The sequence below is a fragment of the Protopterus annectens genome, chromosome 13.part0, assembly GCF_019279795.1.
Source record: "Protopterus annectens isolate FY-2018-M chromosome 13.part0, PAN1.0, whole genome shotgun sequence".
Taxonomy (NCBI): Eukaryota; Metazoa; Chordata; order Ceratodontiformes; family Protopteridae; genus Protopterus; species Protopterus annectens.
The window spans coordinates 840,512,522-840,530,909 of NC_056747.1; the positions used below are offsets into that span (position 1 = coordinate 840,512,522).

At 37.6% G+C, this 18,388-nt stretch overlaps 1 protein-coding gene across 2 annotated transcripts in view; it reads left to right on the forward strand.

Moving 5' to 3' along the window:
* Nucleotides 1-7,876, forward strand: part of USP32 (ubiquitin specific peptidase 32) — a 3,310,274-nt gene extending 3,302,398 nt beyond the window's left edge. For both annotated transcript variants that reach the window (XM_044054559.1, XM_044054560.1), the window contains exon 34: nt 5,857-7,876. In XM_044054559.1, coding sequence (XP_043910494.1) covers nt 5,857-6,030 — 174 coding nt within the window. In that variant the 3' untranslated portion in view covers nt 6,031-7,876. The remainder of the gene's footprint in view (nt 1-5,856) is intronic.
* Nucleotides 7,877-18,388: the final 10,512 nt, after the last annotated feature.

An 18,388-nucleotide genomic window follows, 5' to 3' on the forward strand; every position in this document is an offset into this window, starting at 1 on the left:
AAGGTTAATGGTTTAGTGTACATGATGTATATCAAGAGTAACACTGCAGCAGTGTATCTACGTTAGGGAGGTATTAGTGATAGTTGTTTAAGAACTATGGTTTTATATGAAGTAGATTAAGCAGGAGAGTAGGTGAGATAGGAGTGAGTAATTAGTGGGTGTTAAGTGATGAGTTAATTAGGTGAGGCTGGAGGGTGTGGGTGGAGGGAGTGGCCTAATAGGTATAAAGATAAACGTACTGGGGGCAGGTGGGAATTGGGGGCAGGGTAGGGGAGCAGAGTGAGCCAACAGGGCGAATGGAGCGGGAAGAGCCAAAGGAAGGTAGAAGGCAGGTCTGCCTGGAAACAATCAGAAGAGTAGAGGGCAAGTAGATGGTGAGTATATAGTATTACTGAGAGAATAGTTGGCATACAAATAAGAGCAGAGAGGTTTGGAGGACCACACAGGGCACAAATTACATAGACAGCTATACTTACAGAAAGGCAGAGAGGAAGGGCTGAGATGGACTAGACAGTGAGAGAAAAGGAGGGGGAGAGAAGATATACTAGCAGTGAGGAGCAGGAGAAAAACAAAGTAGAGATAGTAGTATATTCAAGGTAGTAAGTGGGTGACTTTAGTCAGTAAGAATAGGCAGAAATGCAGTTGAGAGAGGGTTTGGGCTTAAGGTCCGGGGAGGAGAAAAGTTAGAATGGTAGAATAGCACAGAAACAGTATACAGGCTGAGGGTAGCTGTAGAGATAGAACAGGGGCTGCTGGCATCTGCTTTATGTGGCAGGTAGCAGGGGAGCAGTATAAAGGCTATTATGTCATTCACTCTAACATTAACCAAGACACTAGTTCATCATATAGCACATTCTACAGGGACACATACTTCCAAGGGAGCTTTTGTTGGTTCCTAGACTGATGGTTACAGGTGCAGAAGTTAGGATACACAACACACTGTTGCTGTTATTGTGGCCACAAGAAAAAACACAGGGGAGAGTCCTGTAGGGTTCCAAGGAACTTTTTTTGTTTAAGCTTTTGTTGGCTCCTAGACCGATGGTTACAGGTGCAGAAGTTAGGATACACAACACACTGCTGCTGTTACTGTGGCCACAAGAAAAAATGCAGGGGAGAGTCCTGTAGGGTTCCAAGGGACTTTTTTGTTTAAGCTTTTGTTGGCTCCTAGACCGATGGTTACAGGTGCAGAAGTTAGGATACACAACACACTGTTGCTGTGGCCACAAGAAAAAATGCAGGGGAGAGTCCTGTAGGGTTCCAAGGGAATTTTTTGTTTAAGCTTTTGTTGGCTCCTAGACAGATGGTTACAGGTGCAGAAGTTAGGATACACAACACACTGTTGCTGTTACTGTGGCCACAAGAAAAAAATGCAAGGGAGAGTCCTGTAGGGTTCCAAGGGACTTTTTTGTTTAAGCTTTTGTTGGCTCCTAGACCGATGGTTACATGTGCAGAAGTTAGGATACACAATGCACTGTTGCTGTTACTGTGGCCACAAGAAAAAAACGCAGGGGAGAGTCCTGTAGGGACAGTGCGTAGTTGCTTGGAGAGATGCTCAGCAGCAGTGAGGGAGAAAGGTATTTAAAAAATGCGGAGAAAGCATTCAAAATTTTAAGTTGGGATTTTATGAGTAGGACAATAGAAGAATTTCCATTTCCTGATAAAAATAATAAGGTTAATTAGGAGGATATATGAGGGATCAGAGGGAATAATTAAAGTGGGAGAGTTCCTCTCTGATTAGTTGTGTCTAAACAGAGGAGCCTGACAGGGGTGTTCTCTTTTCCCTTTGTACTTGTTTATATTTAGAGCCATTGGTAAAGAAAATAAGGGGGGGGGGCAGAAATCCAAGAATATAATTGGTATGGTAATCAGGAAAATTTGGCTTTATTTGTAGACAATATTATTTTGTATCTGATATATCCAGAAAAAGACATCTCAATGTTGTGGAATATTTTGAGATGATTTCAAGTTTTGTCGAGATAAAAAATTAATTAGGATAAAACAAAGGCTGTATTGGTAAATTATGTATGCCACACATGAATTGGTTCAGCGATACTTGTATTTATCGGGGCATGATATAATGAAGTATTTAGAAGTATGAATTAAAAAGGCTTCTGTTATGTCAGCTAAGGATATGTGGGAAGAGACCAAATAAAGATAATACAAAAACTGAGAAACTGGAAGCTCTTTTTATGGATATGGATAGTAAGACAAAGCAGTGAAAATGTTTTTAGTTCCTTTTTACTTTAGGTTTATATACAGGTCAGGCAGATTTCTATCAACCAGAGGAGAAGTCGTGGCCAATAATTAATAAAGAGTTGAAGGATTATTTCTGGGAGAGGAAAAGGGAAAGGGTAAGTGGGATAAGTTGATCATCCAGCAGAATAAGGTTGTTTAGGATTACCTGATTTGAAGAGATATTTTAGAGGTACACAGTTAAGGCTTATATACATAACACAAGCAGAAAGTTATAATTCAAAGTAGAAAAGGACGACGATGATGATGAAATGGGGGGTTCAAAAAATAAGTTGAGAATGGGATTTTGGATGCAGGTCCTTAAGGAGAGTAACAGCTGCCATGCACAATATTATATTCATAAAGTAACAGAAAGTATTCTAAAGACTAAGCCAACACTAGAATGGAAAAATGTGATTTTGCAGATAGAGATGACTGCAAGTAGCAGCACTGAGAGTAGGCAAAAGGGGCTGGAATTTGCTGGTGGAAACTGGCAAATGAACCGAGTTATTGGGAACAAATAATTAGAGAGGGAAAGGTAGTAGGATTCGCTGAGGTCAAGAAGACATTTGTACTGCAGGCTAGAGACTGCCTCACTGTCAGGGATTGATATCACAATATAGGCAAAGAGAAAGGGATAGTGGAATCCTAAATGAAAGACCTGCTAGAGTTTTAGTTGATTCTAGATCAGAAGCTGCTGTTAAAAAAGGGATAATTAGTAAGGCATATAAAATATTGCATGATAACTGTAAGACTGAATTAGACAAGGTTAGAAAAGATTTGAAAGAGAGATTGGATAAGGAGTTTACAAGGGAACATTGGGAGGACATATGTATGGCTCCTAACTATGCAACAAAATCTAGAAGGTTTAGGATTTTTGCTTGTAGATGTTTGCAGAGGTATTTTTATACCCCAATCAAACTTTCTGAGGTAGATGGCAAATTTTGTAGGTGTGATGGGGAAGAAAGAGGTAACTGGAGCATATGTTTTGGGAGTGTAATGAGTTGGCACATTAAAAAAAAATTCCCACAGAGTACTCTGTCAGAAATATTGGGTTAGCAAATGGGAGTAACTAAGGCAATGATTCTTTTGAGTTGGGTCAACAGAAGCTGAATTGCCTATACATAGCTAGGCCTTGTTAAGCTTGATTTTGGTGACTGCCAAAAAGCAATTACTAGACAATAGAAATCAAACTCTAAACCCACTGTACTTGAAGAATTGAATATTATAACGAGATAAAAGAACCAGAAGTGGGATCTTTTGAAAGGGGTAGAACAAATTACATAGAAATAAATGGAAATTGTGAGAAATTGTGGGAACAATACATGCAGAATAATGTTCTGGAGGAGGAGTGAGGTTTAAGGGAAGGCAGGAATTGCGCAAATTATGTAATGTTGGACTGATGATAGTTAAAGATAGATAAAAAAGTGCAAATTGTGATGTATGTAACTGGAAACATGTTTGTATGGTTATTTGTCTGTTGTATTAAAGTATGTTGCTTTTGTCTTAACTGGTAATTTAATAAAGCTGTTAAAATTAATATGATAGGATTTCATTTTCTGCCAAAGAATGACTGGGATCCACTGTACTATGAAGATGAGCTAACCTTTGTTATTACTGGCCCAGTAGCTTATTTTCCTAAGATCTGCTGTTATGGTGACTCCTGTACACAAATGTACTCTCCTTTCCCAATATGATCTCGTGGTTCCCATTCAGAAGCCTGAAACATCATAAGCCTGAAAATCAAAATCCTGAAAATTCAGAATCCTGAAAACTCAAAATCCTGAAAGCCCAAAATCCTGAAACTCAAAATCCTGAAAACACAAAATAGACATACTGATGTCATTGTGGCTTTGCTATTGTTAGCCCTGTGGTGTTAGGTCATGCGTTGGGGTCAGGTAAGTGTGCGGTTGGTTTTATGTTAGGGTTAGGGGCGGTTTAAGTGAGTTAGGGTTAGGGCGCAGGTTAGGCATGTATGCAATAGTGACAAATATTGGGGTTAGAGGCGGTTTAAGTGAGTTAGGGTTAGGGCGCGGCTCAGGTGAGTGTGCGATAGTGACGGACCTTAGGGTTAGGGTTAGGATCAGGGTCAGTTGGTAGATATTAGTGTCTTTATAGTGACATATTAGCATTATTTGTGTTTTCAGGATTTTGAATTTCAGGATTTTGGGCTTTCAGGATTTTGAGTTTTCAGGATTCTGAATTTTCAGGCTTTTGGTTTCAGGATTTTGATTTTCAGGCTTATGATGTTTCAGGCTTCTGAATGGGAACCGATCTCGTCCATGAATGCTGATTTTTTTTCACTGAACCAGGAGGTGATCTTGATGGTTTTCCATACAATGCCAAAAGGGGAAGTACCCTACAAACTGCGTATGTTATTAGGAACACCTTTCATGCATTTTGTTCTCATATATCCTTTCTTTGTCAAATTAAACTTATTTACCTCCTTTGCTTGACAGACATCTGTCAAATAAACCATAGCAGAGACATTCTGCTTGACTGTCCAGTTCATAGTTTTTGTTTGTGGGTTGAGGGTAGAGGCTTTTTGGCTCAGTTAGATCATGTTCTGCATGAAGATTCACATTCTGTATTGCCTGCTTTAAAGATATCATGATATGTATTTGTGATCATTGATGGTATCACTGGCACCGTGTAACCACCCATGTTTGGTCAGAATGATGACAGTGAAAAATTAATATTTAAAGATCAAAAGATGTGAAGTTAAACTTGAGTGTTTGAAGGAGCAGGCTAGTGCCAGGTCATTTTTAGGGGAGAATCAGTAAACTGAGATTGCTGTGCATGTGTGCTGTGTATGTACATGGTGAGTGCATGTCCATAGAGACACACATGCACACACACACACACTCACTCTTAGGCTTATCAGTATCTACTGGTGGGAATGAGCTAGTGAAACTGAACTGGTACCATATTTCTTCCTGTGAACATCTCTGCATTGCCTCATCACCAGATCATTTAAAGGTGCAATATTCAGAAGTGGTAAAGACCTGGCTGTTGAAAATCATCAGTTAGTCATGGACAGCAACATGCTGGATACACCACAGACTACCTAAAATATACAAGGAGTTGGCATCTGACGTTCCATGACATGCTGCAGTTTAGCACTGTAAAAACTAAGCTTGCTGTTTAAAATAAATATGATGCTTTTAGTCAGTCTGCTATGTATCACGTACAGAGGAATTTGGACAAAATTTAAGTGAAGGCTTATTACTGTAATTACTGCTGGCAGGTGTAACTTAATCTGATACAGTTTAGACTCTTCTGTCATTGATAAACTCCCTTGTGGATAACCTGGAGTGAAAATGAATGTTATGGGCATTGCACATTTGAAATAAATTAATTACATATTTTTTTCAGGTGTACCACTCTTGAAAATAGCTGTACACATTTTTAAGCTCACTGAGATATTGTGTAAATAAAAATAGATAATTTAATTCAACGCTGAACAGAAGTGAATTGTTTATTTGCAAGCACTAGCATTTCCTGAAGGAAAAATGAGAGAAAAGGGCAAAGCACAGCAAAACAAAAAAAAAGTCAAGGGACCAGTGCACGTATAGTGTTGCGATCTTGTGCATATTAATACAGTGCTTTTCCTTTCCATTACAGGAAGTAAATTCAGAAGAAATTGACACAGACTCTGCCTACATCCTTTTCTATGAGCAGGAGGGTATAGACTGTGCACAGTTCCTGCCAAAGACTGATGGCAAAAAGATGGCAGACACCAGCAGCATGGATGAAGATTTTGAATCAGATTACAAAAAGTACTGCATCCTTCAATGAATGCGTCTTGTTTAGTATAATTAAAAGTGGAAACCACTAATTAAATAAGGCTTTGGTAATTTTATTTTTGTGTGATTCTTAAGCACAAAGAGGAAAGCTGTAGGATTAACGATACATCTGTTTAATTGATGGGTAACTTAAATAGGTATTACACTTAGTCATGTTAGTGTCTCTCAGTTTAGTACTTATTGAAGTAGTAACTGGAGCATTAGCAGAGTACTTATTTTAGCCCTCAATATTTTGATTATATATGATCTATAAAATGCAGACCAGAGCTAAACAAAAGGTAACTCCAAAGGTCATCTCTAACATGTATCCATTCCTTCATTTAATTATTTATTTCAGTATTGACAGCCTTATCTACTACCTCTTTTAGTTTAGAATTTTAACACATTTTGATGACTAGAAATAACAGGTAGTATATTTACTGCAAATAGAATAGAACATATTTGAACCGGAACAGTTAAAATGTTAAGGGATTGATTTCTTCATTCATAGCTAAAACATAATTATAATCTTGAGTACATTACTGCATTTTATTACAAAAAATGGCTTACTCTTGTTCAGATTTTAAATTTTTATACATTTTCCCTAGGTTTGTACCCACTTCTTAAAATGAATGTGATAGGATTATTTTTTTTCTGATTTTTAGTTGTATTGTTATTTAAGTTATCCCCACTTCTGAAACCTGTATAGCATGATTGCGTAGTATGCAAGAAACTAGTGTCAGAATGTTCCAGTCATCAGTTCTTAAAAATTGTTTTCACAATCACAGTAAATGTTACCTAACATTTTGCCGTATTTTAAATTAATTTTATAAATGATATTGAGCCACATATGGTTTGATTTTAGTTTTCATATTTCGTATAACTGTTGTCATGCTTGACAAGGTTGTATTTTTATGGTGGGAGATTTTACATTTTAAATAACCTCCGGAATTTACCAGTTTTGAAACTCAACTTGTTATCCCGTCCCTCACACTCGCATGTAGGAATGGAAAGGCATTTGTGGGTCTGTAGTTCTGATTCCTAATGTGAATGGTCACCATTTCCTGACATTGTGTTCTTCCAAGTGTATAGCTAGCTAGCGAAGAGTGATCATTTCACACTCCTTTCTTAGCAAATTCTAGTAAATACTAGAAGTTGAAGTTTACAAATCTGAGCCTTCCCTTGTTTGTAATGTCTGCTTTTCCTGCTGTGGCACAAACATTCAAATTTCACACAGAATGCTAAAACTGCTACTATTGGTAGATTACCAGACAAGATAAATATATTTTGTTTTTAGAACAAGAACAATTTGCACATCTTAGGACTGACTTTCCATAAAATGTTTACTTCTTGCTATGTGGCTTTTTGTTTTACAAATGTTGTGGTTTAAACCACATGTTCTAAGTGTTAAGAACCCTTCAGATATAACATATACGCATGTTGTCAAGTATCACTGACTGAGTTTAATGAAGACATCAGTTTGAATGATCATTTATAATAACATTTTAATTAAGGGCAGACAGTGCAAAATATACTACTGTAATATGTGATATTTGGTGTCTGTTTAAATGTTTGTATTTTTTTATTTAATGCTTATGACCTACAAAATATTTAAATTAATTAATAACTACATTTTTTATTTTGTAAATTATTGTATAAACTTCTACATTGCACTGATTTAAATGAGAAAATTATGTACATAAGTGCTGTGTAAATAAATGAAATGGCAGTGATGTATGAACTGTAAAGAAAAAAAAAGTATTGGTAATTGTATATGAAGTGAAACTGTTTATCTGTAACTATTACTCCAACAGATTAAATACTGTGGATGCAATTAAAAGTGCAGATATTACACTATACAACATGTTGTGTTTGTTTCATTTTAACATGTGCTTGGACTATCAGGGAAACTGTATATACGGCAGCCTGTTGTATAAACACACACACACACACACACACACACACACACACACACACACACACACTCACTCTCTCTCCCCTGTACCAGGACTTGTTTCTGAGTCAGGTTCAGTACTTGAGAAGTTAGTGGATAGAACTAATTAGAGCTTCTGTAGGGAAATAATTTGACCAGAACAAAAGTAGATGGGATCACTTTTAATAACAGATTAAAGCACTTCTGAGTATGTCTGTTTAAAATGACTAAAACAGACAAAAGTAGTTTATCTCTGACAATATAACAACTTGCAGAATTTAGAGCAGCTTTAGAGAGCCATTACTTTCTTTAGCTATTGTAGTCTTGTGGTAGGTATGAGCTGTTAAAACAATTGCTCATTTCCTTTGTTAATACTTTGGTTTCTTTAGTTGTAATAGCAGCTGTTGGGGCCTTGTGGTAGGCATGAGCTATTAAAACAGCTGTTCATTTCCCTCTTTAGAACTCAATTGTGGAACCTCTTACCTTTAGCTGTTGCAACAGCTGTTTGATTTTTTTTTTTTTTTTTTTGCTAAATCCTTTTCTCTGTTGGCTGTGATAACCGCTGTTGGGCCCTTTTTGCTGTATTAGCTGTAATATATTTTGGATCCTTGCATCAGATATTTTTGTCAAGGTACCTTATTCTCCATGAGTTGTTAAAAAAAATAGCTGCTGGAGCTTACAGCTTGTGAATCCTCTCACTACTCATAATTACCAGTATGGCTTTTAAAATAGCTTTTAAAAAATGCTTTTAAAATGATTGCTCATTCTCTCCTAGTAGTTTGGAATTCTTCTTTACTGATGTGATAAGCACTTCCGTCATTAAACTTCTTCAGAACTAATCTTTTAAAGGCATTACTATAACTTTTATACATCCAGATAGTGAGAGAGAATTTAGAAAAATTAGAGCAAGACAGTGAAGTAGTACGTGTGTGTGGCCATTCACATCCATGAAATATCAGTTAATCAGATGAAAGTGCCACTTGAATACACAAGTGTTCCCCGGTCTAAATTAAGCTTGTTGTGCTGTGCTTGTTTTAATACTTAAGTTTGGAATGTTAAGTTTTTGAATATATATATATATATATATATATATACACACACACACATATATATTTTAAGCATTTAAGTTTAATTTTGTATTTAGTGTTATTTGCATATGTACGATTTTTTAAATTGTATTTTAAGTGCATTAGTACTTTAAATTATATAGGTCATGTGATTTTAAATGAGTAAACTGGGTGATTGACCTGAATAGTAGTTCTGATGCAGTTCCCTTTGGGATGAAAGCGCTTAACTACTTTTTACTTTTTGTACAATAAAGTGCAGTGTCAAGTTTCCATTTTTGCCTTCTTGGTTCTTGGTTTGAAGTGTATTGGAGTGTCCAGTTGGCATACATTTGGCATGGCTTCTGGAGTGGGCAATACGGGAGAGTTGGCTGAGCTTATTGGTGGATTAACCACATCCATTGGTAATTTGACTATGCTTATGGTTCATATGAATCAACAACTTTTACACAGGAACAACAGCTTGTCTAATACCCAGGTATCTAATTCCAATAGCCAAAACGGTTTGGGCTTTCCCCTTACACAGAGGACACCAGTTCAGGTGAGTGCTAGTCATAATATCCAGCTACAGGGGAATGTGAATGAATTTGACTTCCAAACATGGAAAATTAATAAGTTTGAACTCCGAAACGGCAATGGTCATTCTAGAACTGTTATGGGTGTCGCTATAATTCATTGCATGACCAGCTGCATACATTTAAGGTAAAACTGAGTCAGTTTAGAGGATTGCAGTTGGACAATGCATATTTACGTGAATGTCTTTCTAATGAGTTTGTACCAAAAGGTCTCCACTTTTGGAAATATCTTAATGGAGTGGAGAAGGGTACGGACTATTATGTTAAACTCACTAGCATTTTTAACAAAACAGGCTGTGAAGTGGTAGACTGTATGATAAAGAACAATGACTTGTTAATTGAAAATTTATCGGCGGATTTGGATAGACTTAATGGTACTATTACTGAAGATCTTCTGTTTGATCATTTTAAAACAAATTATTCTAACATCTTCACTAAAATTAATGAGGAATGTGATAACATTATAGTGAGCAAACAGAAGACATTTCAAAGGGATTCTGCTGTGTATAAAATTACCCAGACCCATCCAATATATAGGCGGGATGCTTAGTAGTATCATGGCAACATCTTGTCAGAAGACAGGAGGAGGATTTGCATGTTCCGGGACAAGTTCCGGTGAATGGGGGAGACGGCGATGGCGTGGTTAGGAGATCAGAAAGAATTCAGGCACAGAAGCTGGCAGTTGATTGTAACACCTTTAATAATGAGGATTTTTACCAGCAATGGGGCCAAGCCAAAAATGGGCTACAAGAAGAAGAATGGAACGAGACGGAAACGCTGATTTTCCTACAGAATATACTTGGTAATGCTGAAGATGGAAACAGGGACATTATCAGAAAGGTACTAAAGAAAGACTATGATTTTACTATATTTAATTTCTGAAAGAATTTGATTCTAACCATGCTAATTTATTGGCAAAAGGTTTTAATTTTGTGCCATCGGCAAGGGCAAAGGTGGGGCAAACTTTATTGGACTTAAAATTGTTTATCCGAAAATGTAATTTAAATTTAACTGTTTGGTTTGGTAATTCAAGTGGTGCTGAAACTAATGTGTACAATGATACATGTTTAAAAAGATCTAGCATGTTTAATCCACCTTCTAATAGTACCTTAGCTATGTTTGAACAGCTTTGTGATGGGGATATACATAAAACATTGAAAGACCCATTAAAAGGTCCTCGCTATAATTTAAGCAAGGAAGAAAGAGATATTTTATGGGACATTGTTAATGATAAAAGCCTAAGGGTCATGAAACCGGATAGGGTTATGTTAACAGGATGAATGTTCTTTTGTTTACTGATGACTGTAGACATTTCTAAGAACAAGTTGCATATTGCATATAGTAAAGTTGATGCTCAATTTTATGATATGCTTATGCAAGGTCAGATGAACAAAAGAGAATATGATTTTCTATACAATAAATATCTTGTTATTGCAGGGATTTTTGGGATTCCAAAAATCCATAAAAATGAATGCAACCCCGCCCACCCCCCACTTAGACCAACAGTGGATGGTAGTAGAAGTAAAACTTACTTCATTTCCAAGTTTATTGATAACAGGTTTACTAAGTCAGTTTCATTGGTCCTGCAGATTTGTCAAGATTCGTGGGATTTTCTACATAAATTGTCTAAGGTTAAATTTGGGAAAGACCACCTATTGGTTACAATTGATGTATGTAACCTTTATTCGGTTATCCCTGATCATGAGGGACTGAGATGGTTTGAAAGTATTTTGATAGATGTACAAGCATTGCCCCAAGACCAAATTAATGTTTTAGTTAGTTTAATGGAATTTGTCCTCTCCAATAACTTTTTATATTTCGAAGGTCAACTTTTCAAGCAATCAAATGGGGTGGCAATGGGAAGCAGCGTGTACCCCCAGTTTTGCTAATTTGTTAATGGCATATTGGGAGAAAAATTGTGCTTAATTCCCCCTTTATTGATTCTTTTTCATTTTACACCCACTTTTTGGATGATATATTTATTGTGTGGCTTGACAATGAAGCTAGGTTGATGGATTGTTTGGAGTATATTAGTAATACTACTTCATTTTTGAGATTTATTCATTCATTTGATAGTGACAAAATGGTATTTTTGGATGTTGAAATCTTGAAGGATTATGAGAAGAATTATTTTCTATCTAATATCCATCGTAAACCCACATTTTCTAATAGTTATTTACATTTTCAAAGCTGCCATCCTAGATTTCAAAAGAAATATGTTGTGAAGGGACAACTGGTTAGACTAGCCAGGATGGTGTCAGATGATGATGCATTTTTGTTTGAATGTGACAAACTGTTAGAAATGTTTATTAAGCAGGGATATCCTATGGAGTTTCTTGCACCAATCAAAAATGAGGTGGTTGATAAAAGAAATAAAAAATTGTATTGCCCCCTATTTAGTTATATGATAGGGGGAAGAAGTAGCAACTTCTACTAATACACAATTGGCTAGAAGAGAAGTTTTAAAAGACTTTTCTAAATCTTGTGTTTTAACTTTCACATTGGATTCATATAATAGGAATAATTGGTTTATTATTTCATCTAATTCCCAACTACAAAAAGTGTTGGGCGCTAATCCAGTGATTGTGTACACGAGAAACACCTGTTTTAAAGAGTTAATGGAAAGACCATCTGGTAATCAAAGAGGGGGTGATAAAGTTAAAAATGGTATATCCAAAGGTAGACATTGTTCTATGTGCAAGTTTATTTCAGTGGGTGATTCAGTAATTTTGAATGAACAGACCATTAAAACTAAGGGAAGATATAACTGTGAAAATAAATGGCCAATTTATACAACTCGTTAGCCAAATATGCCCCGCCTTTTACATTGGCAAAACCACAAGGAAAGTGAAGGTTAGAATTTATGAGTATGAGAGGGATATTAAGAACTGTAATGAGTCTAATGCCTTATATAGGCATATTAAGAAATATCCATTCCATAGTTTTAAATATTTTATTATAGAACATTTACAGAGGGATGTGAGAGGTAAGATTATTAAGGATCATTTACTTGTCCAGGAACTTATGTGGCAACTTAGTTTGAATGCACAAGTGTTCCCCGGTCTAAATGAAGCTTGTTCTGTTGTGCCTGTTTTAAAACTTAAAAGTTTGGAATGTTAAGTTTTTTAATATATATATATATATATATATATATATATATATATTTATACACACACACACACACACACACACACACATATTTTAAGCATTTAAGTTTAATTTTGTATTTAGTGTTATTTGTATATGTAGAATTTTTTTAAACTGTATTTTAAGTTCATTAGTACTTTAAATTATATGATTGACATCATGTGATTTTAAATTAGTATTTAAACTGAGTGATTGACCTGAATAGTAGTTCTGATGAAGTTCCCTTTGGGATGAAAACGCTTAACTACTTTTTACTTTTTGTACAATAAAGTGCAGTGTCAAGTTTCCATTTTTGCATTCTTCATTCTTGGTTGAAAGTGCCACTCAGCCTAATAAGTTTAAGGAGTTATCATACTCTCACTGGCTTGCTCCAATTTGTTTTGTAATGAAAAGATCAAAGGTGCTCAGAAAGTTGCATGTTATAAAATGATCTTTTTTTCCCCAGCTTTTTTTTTTTGTAACATTATAAAGTTTTTTCTACTTTAGTAAATATTGATATTCATCATAAGGATCATTGCTGCAGGAGTTCATAATATGAATAGAATAAAGCTGGAGGCAGATGTCAGTCATATAGCCAGAACATTTCCAGGTGTTGGATTTTTGGATCTCTCTAGGGATGCCTGGCTATAAAGAGGCAGCTGCTGCACAATATAATCATTTTCTTTTTTGTCACTGAAGGGAGCAGTCAATCCTCTAACTTAATTCAGTTTAACAGTTATTTCTGTAGGCCAGAACTGGAGCAGAGCTAAAGGAATGATACTTCCATATATTTGAAAATATTCAATCTTATTTTTAAGCCAGAATTATTGAAATATACTGTCTCTTTAAGTGTTTTTTTTTTTTTGTTTGAAAGATATCCAAAATATAGCTAGTTATGAAGTATGTAATGTTTAACAAAAGTGTAATTACTAGAGAGAGAAAGTTAAAAGTTGTTTTTCTGAACAGTGAATATTTTTGTCTGTTACTTTCGCTCTTTCTCCTGCTTCCACTTCTTCTAAATACCGTAAACAGAAAAAAGGACATAATTAGGAACATAAAGTTAAAAAGTTTGCAATTCCTTTACTTTCCTTACAGGAGCAGGCATTGGTGACCAGAGGCCCAAGCCTAACATTTCAAGTAGGGCAGTTCATCTGGTGGTAGCTGGAATGCTGACTAGAGTTCCCCACTCCACTGTCCCCATCATCAATCCTTGTGCTAGAAAAGAGGATTCTAAGGGACCAAGTGCTGATAGAGCAGCCCATTTTGATCATAGAAATGGTATTCAAAATGGCACATAAAGAGTGAAGAATAATAACTGTAGAGAGGCTTTTTGATACCCTGAAAGTCAATGTCCAAGCTGGGAGAAATCATACACTTGCCTTCTTGCAAAACTGTGTATGCTTCTCGGTCTTCAACTACTCTATCAGCTAAATTCTATATAATTTAATACAAACTTCTGTGAATTAGATTGCAAGAGAAAGGGCATATATCCAGTCCTGCACTGACTTATTTGCAGAGAGTAAGTCTGAAGTGGATAAATCAAAACTCACTAAAAGAAGCATTACTCACTTTGGTGCCTTCTACCGTTACTCCCGTCTTACCTCTTCCAGCTTTTGAATACAAACTGTTTCCCCAGTAGTTTTGTACTGTTGTGTAAAAAACAGCCAGCAACAAGGGACCTGTGTTTATCCTCCCCTTTTTATCAAGGTATGCCCACATTTAAAACTGAAAGATATATGTAAACCTTCCCTTTACTAGTGAATGTCCAAAAGTGAGATTGTGTGTGTCTGTATTTATCTGTCTCTCTCTCTCCCTCTATATATATATATATATATATATATATATATATATATATATATATATATGCATATATAGAGAATGTCCCTGTTCTTCATTCAGTGAGGAAGAGTATTTTATATGACCCGGTAACAGTTCATAGACTCAGACCATGAGGATATCTGCTCCCAGTCTTCTGGTTGTCTCTCTGAAAAATTCATCGGCAGAGGCTGTGAATTATATGTGAAAGTTTTTTTTACTGGCCATCAAGTGAACACTGTTCTATCCCCAAAAATGCAATACAAAGAAGATGAGAATGCAAGAATCAAACTGAACAGTTCTTCCTTTTCTCAACACATTTAATGATGTAATGAAAGCACTCTGTGTCTAGATAAAGCCACTGCATGCAAGAAAACAGGCTGTACATGGATCCCAAAGAAAGGTTGTTTGTCTGTTTTCCCATGGTAGACTTCACAATTTCTCTGTCCACCTCTTTTCAATCCAGGAAGTCCATACAACTGTTAACTTTGCCTTTTGACAGCAAGTCAGTGTTAGCAGACAGTTATGGTAGAAAGTATGCGTTTTAGCACTTTAGCCTTAAGAGCTCTGAAACATTACTAGGCTATTGATCTGAGAAGATCTTAAAAAGCCTAGCCTTACATTCCTGTAGTAGCCTTTAGCCCTTATATTTTGCATATGAGTAACCAAGAGGTGGCAGAAAAATTAAATTTGGAGCATTTACTTGTTGCTCCTTATCCATGAGGTTGACATGGGTGCTAAACCATGGGTGAATTTGTAGATGTTCATCGTTTTTCACTGTTGCAGTCATTACTCTTGGGTTATCCTGCTGGCAGGCTACCCGCAGTCGGCCTGAATTCCAAAGTCCTGGTCTGGCGTCGGTTGCTGTCGCCTCTTCCCTGACGTCAGTGCGCCAGGGGTATAAAAGATGCAGCCGACGCCATTTTCTTCAGTCTTTCTTGCTGCGTAGTGCCCGAAGCAAAAGCAGTTCGCAAGTGTCGGTCGGCCGACTCCTGAGATCTTCAAATCCGAATTTCAGAACTGAAGTCTTCATTCAAGCTAAGTACCCCGTTGGGGAAACTTTTTTCTTGCTCCAGACCAATGTCAGAAAAAGTTAACAATTGTATTTCTTGTGGGAAGCAAATACCTCATAAGGATTTTCATTCTTACTGTATTCCTTGCCTAGGCCCTGACCACGACGTTGCTAGCTGTCGGTTTTGCACTAGATTTAACCAACACACTATTAAGCGTCTGTTCGATTTTGCATTTCATTACTTTGGCCGAAGATTTAACTATATAATGCTGTCGGAACAGCCGGCGACCGGAGTTTACAAAAAAACGCAAGGAAAAGGATAGGCATCTGAGGTCCAAAACCGACGATGAGGCCTCCGCTATGCCAGTCACCGGTTTGCCGGTTCTCAGTGAGGCGCTTTCGCGGCCCCTGACGCCCACTACCTCAGAGCCACAGGCCGCTTCCGACTCCCATGTGGAGCTGACTGGGCCTCTGGTTACTCAAGGTATTGGACACTCGGAAATCATTCCCTCAGATAGGTCCGGAGCCGCTGAGCAGGCATCGGCTTCTGAGGGTGTCTTCAGACCTACACAGTTATATGTTAAGCCATCTTCAGCTTCAAAGACAAAGACCAAAGCAGTTCTAAAGACAAAGAAACAAGTACAGCATTCTCCTACTCAGACTTCCATGCCTAAAAAACAGATGCTTAAAATGGCCGAAGACCTAATTACTTTGATCAGGGGTTCCCATCCCCCTCCTGATAAGAGGCCTAGGCAAGAGACAGAATATGATTCTTCTGATCAGGTTTCAATTTCCTCTGATTCCTCTTCTGAACAGGGATACTCTTTTCCTCCCTACGAGGATTCTGATGCTGAAGAATCCTTTCCTTCAGCCTCTCTTCCTGAGGATTATTCTTTTGGGGAAACCTTACATACCATGAGGGAGCATTTTCACTGGGAGAGCCAAGATTACTCAGAATCTAAGAAAAGGCTCAGAGACTTTCTTCTACTACCTCAGCACAGACCTCTTGCTATTCCACCTGTTCTAGACATTGTTGATGATGTATTTTCAGAGTCTGGCTTGTCTCCTGACTCTTTACCCCCTGCTCCTGCTAAGCCAGACAGATACTACAGGGTTCCAGACTCTCATAAATTTCTATATAAAAACCCCACTGCTGACCCAGAAACTATATCTCAGGATCCCAAACGGGTCAAGGCTTCCACTGCAAAAAACCCTGTCCCCTCTGATAGGGATTCTAGGGCACTGGACAGATGGGGAAAAAAGTTTACACTTCTCCTGCATTGGCTGTAAGGGCTTTAAATTGTCAGTTTCATATGCTTAAATATCAGCAATACTTAATGTCACTGCTTAAACAGAAAATGTTGACAAATTCTGAATGTTCTGAGAACGAGTAAATGCAGGATTTATTGCATGCAACTGAACAAGTGGGAAAGCATACTTTGCAATGTGGTTATGATTCACTGGAGGCCTCTTGCAGGGCCGCTGTTACAGGTTCTGTCATTAGAAGGCATGCTTGGTTAAAGGAACAGAATCTGCCTGATCATGTTAAAGCAAAATTATTAGATGCTCCATTACAACATGATACTTTGTATGGTGCTAAGGCAGAAGAAGTATTGAAGAAAATGGAGGATAAAGCAAAATCCATGCAGACGGTTAAGGATTTCCTACAGGTACAGCCACCCAGATTTAGCAGGAACTGACCTTCAAAGAATTGGTCCTTTCCAGTGTCAGGCAGGCCACAAAGAGGCAGATACAGACGTCCCAGATGCAGATTTCAGCTCCAAGGCTCATACAGGCCTAAACAATGGGGTGCTTCTACCTCCAAAAGCGGAGAAGAAAAATCACAACCATACAGGAAACAGTCCCAGTGACTTTCCTCTGCCAGATCCAAGCACTTATCTTTTGGTAGCCCCTTTGGGGGGAAAACTAGCACTTATTTTCTCCAAACTGGCAAATGATTACCCAGGACAAATGGGTCTTGAGCATAGTGTCCCAGGGCTACAGGTTCCACTTTCACACCCTGCCAAGGGCAAAAGGTATGCCAGACCTGGCACTTAATCAATGGGCAGAGGCACAAAAGCAAATTGCATCCCTCATGGCCATGAGGGCTATTCAACAAGTACCACAGCAAGAGCAGGGACAATGATTTTACTCGAGACTTTTCTTGGTGCCCAGAAAGGACAAAGCCTGGAGACCAGTACTGGACCTGTCTATACTAAACACGTTTTTGGATGTTCCAAAATTCAAGATGTTGACTCTGCAGCAACTACTGCCCATGCTGGGCAAAAAGGCTTGGCTCGTAACTTTGGACCTAAAGGAGGCATACCTGCATGTCCCAATCAGACAATCTTGCAGAAGATACCTCAGATTCATAGCTGGCTCAATGCACTACCAATTCTCTGCACTGCCCTTTGGCTTATCTACTGCGCCCAGGGTCTTCACAAAATGCCTGACACCAGTAATTGCATTTTGCAGACAAAGAGGAATTCAAATATATCCTTACCTGGATGACTGCCTTAGTCAAGCAGAGAACAAAGACATTCTTCTAAAGCATCTGGCGTTTGTAAAAAGATTACTAATTTGCCTAGGGTACACAGTAAACGAAAAGAAATCAAAACTAGTACCCTGTCAAGAGATAATATTCCTGGGTGCAAGCTTAAATACAACTGCCCAGATGGCTTATCTCACGCCAGACAAACAAAGGCAACTGACTTCATACTTCAAAAAGTTGGCAACAAAGACCCAGTTATCTGCAAGGAAAATCCTGCAGGCCTTGGGCTTCATGGCATCCTGCATTCTGCTAATTCCATATGCCAGACTGCATATGAGGAAACTACAATGGTATC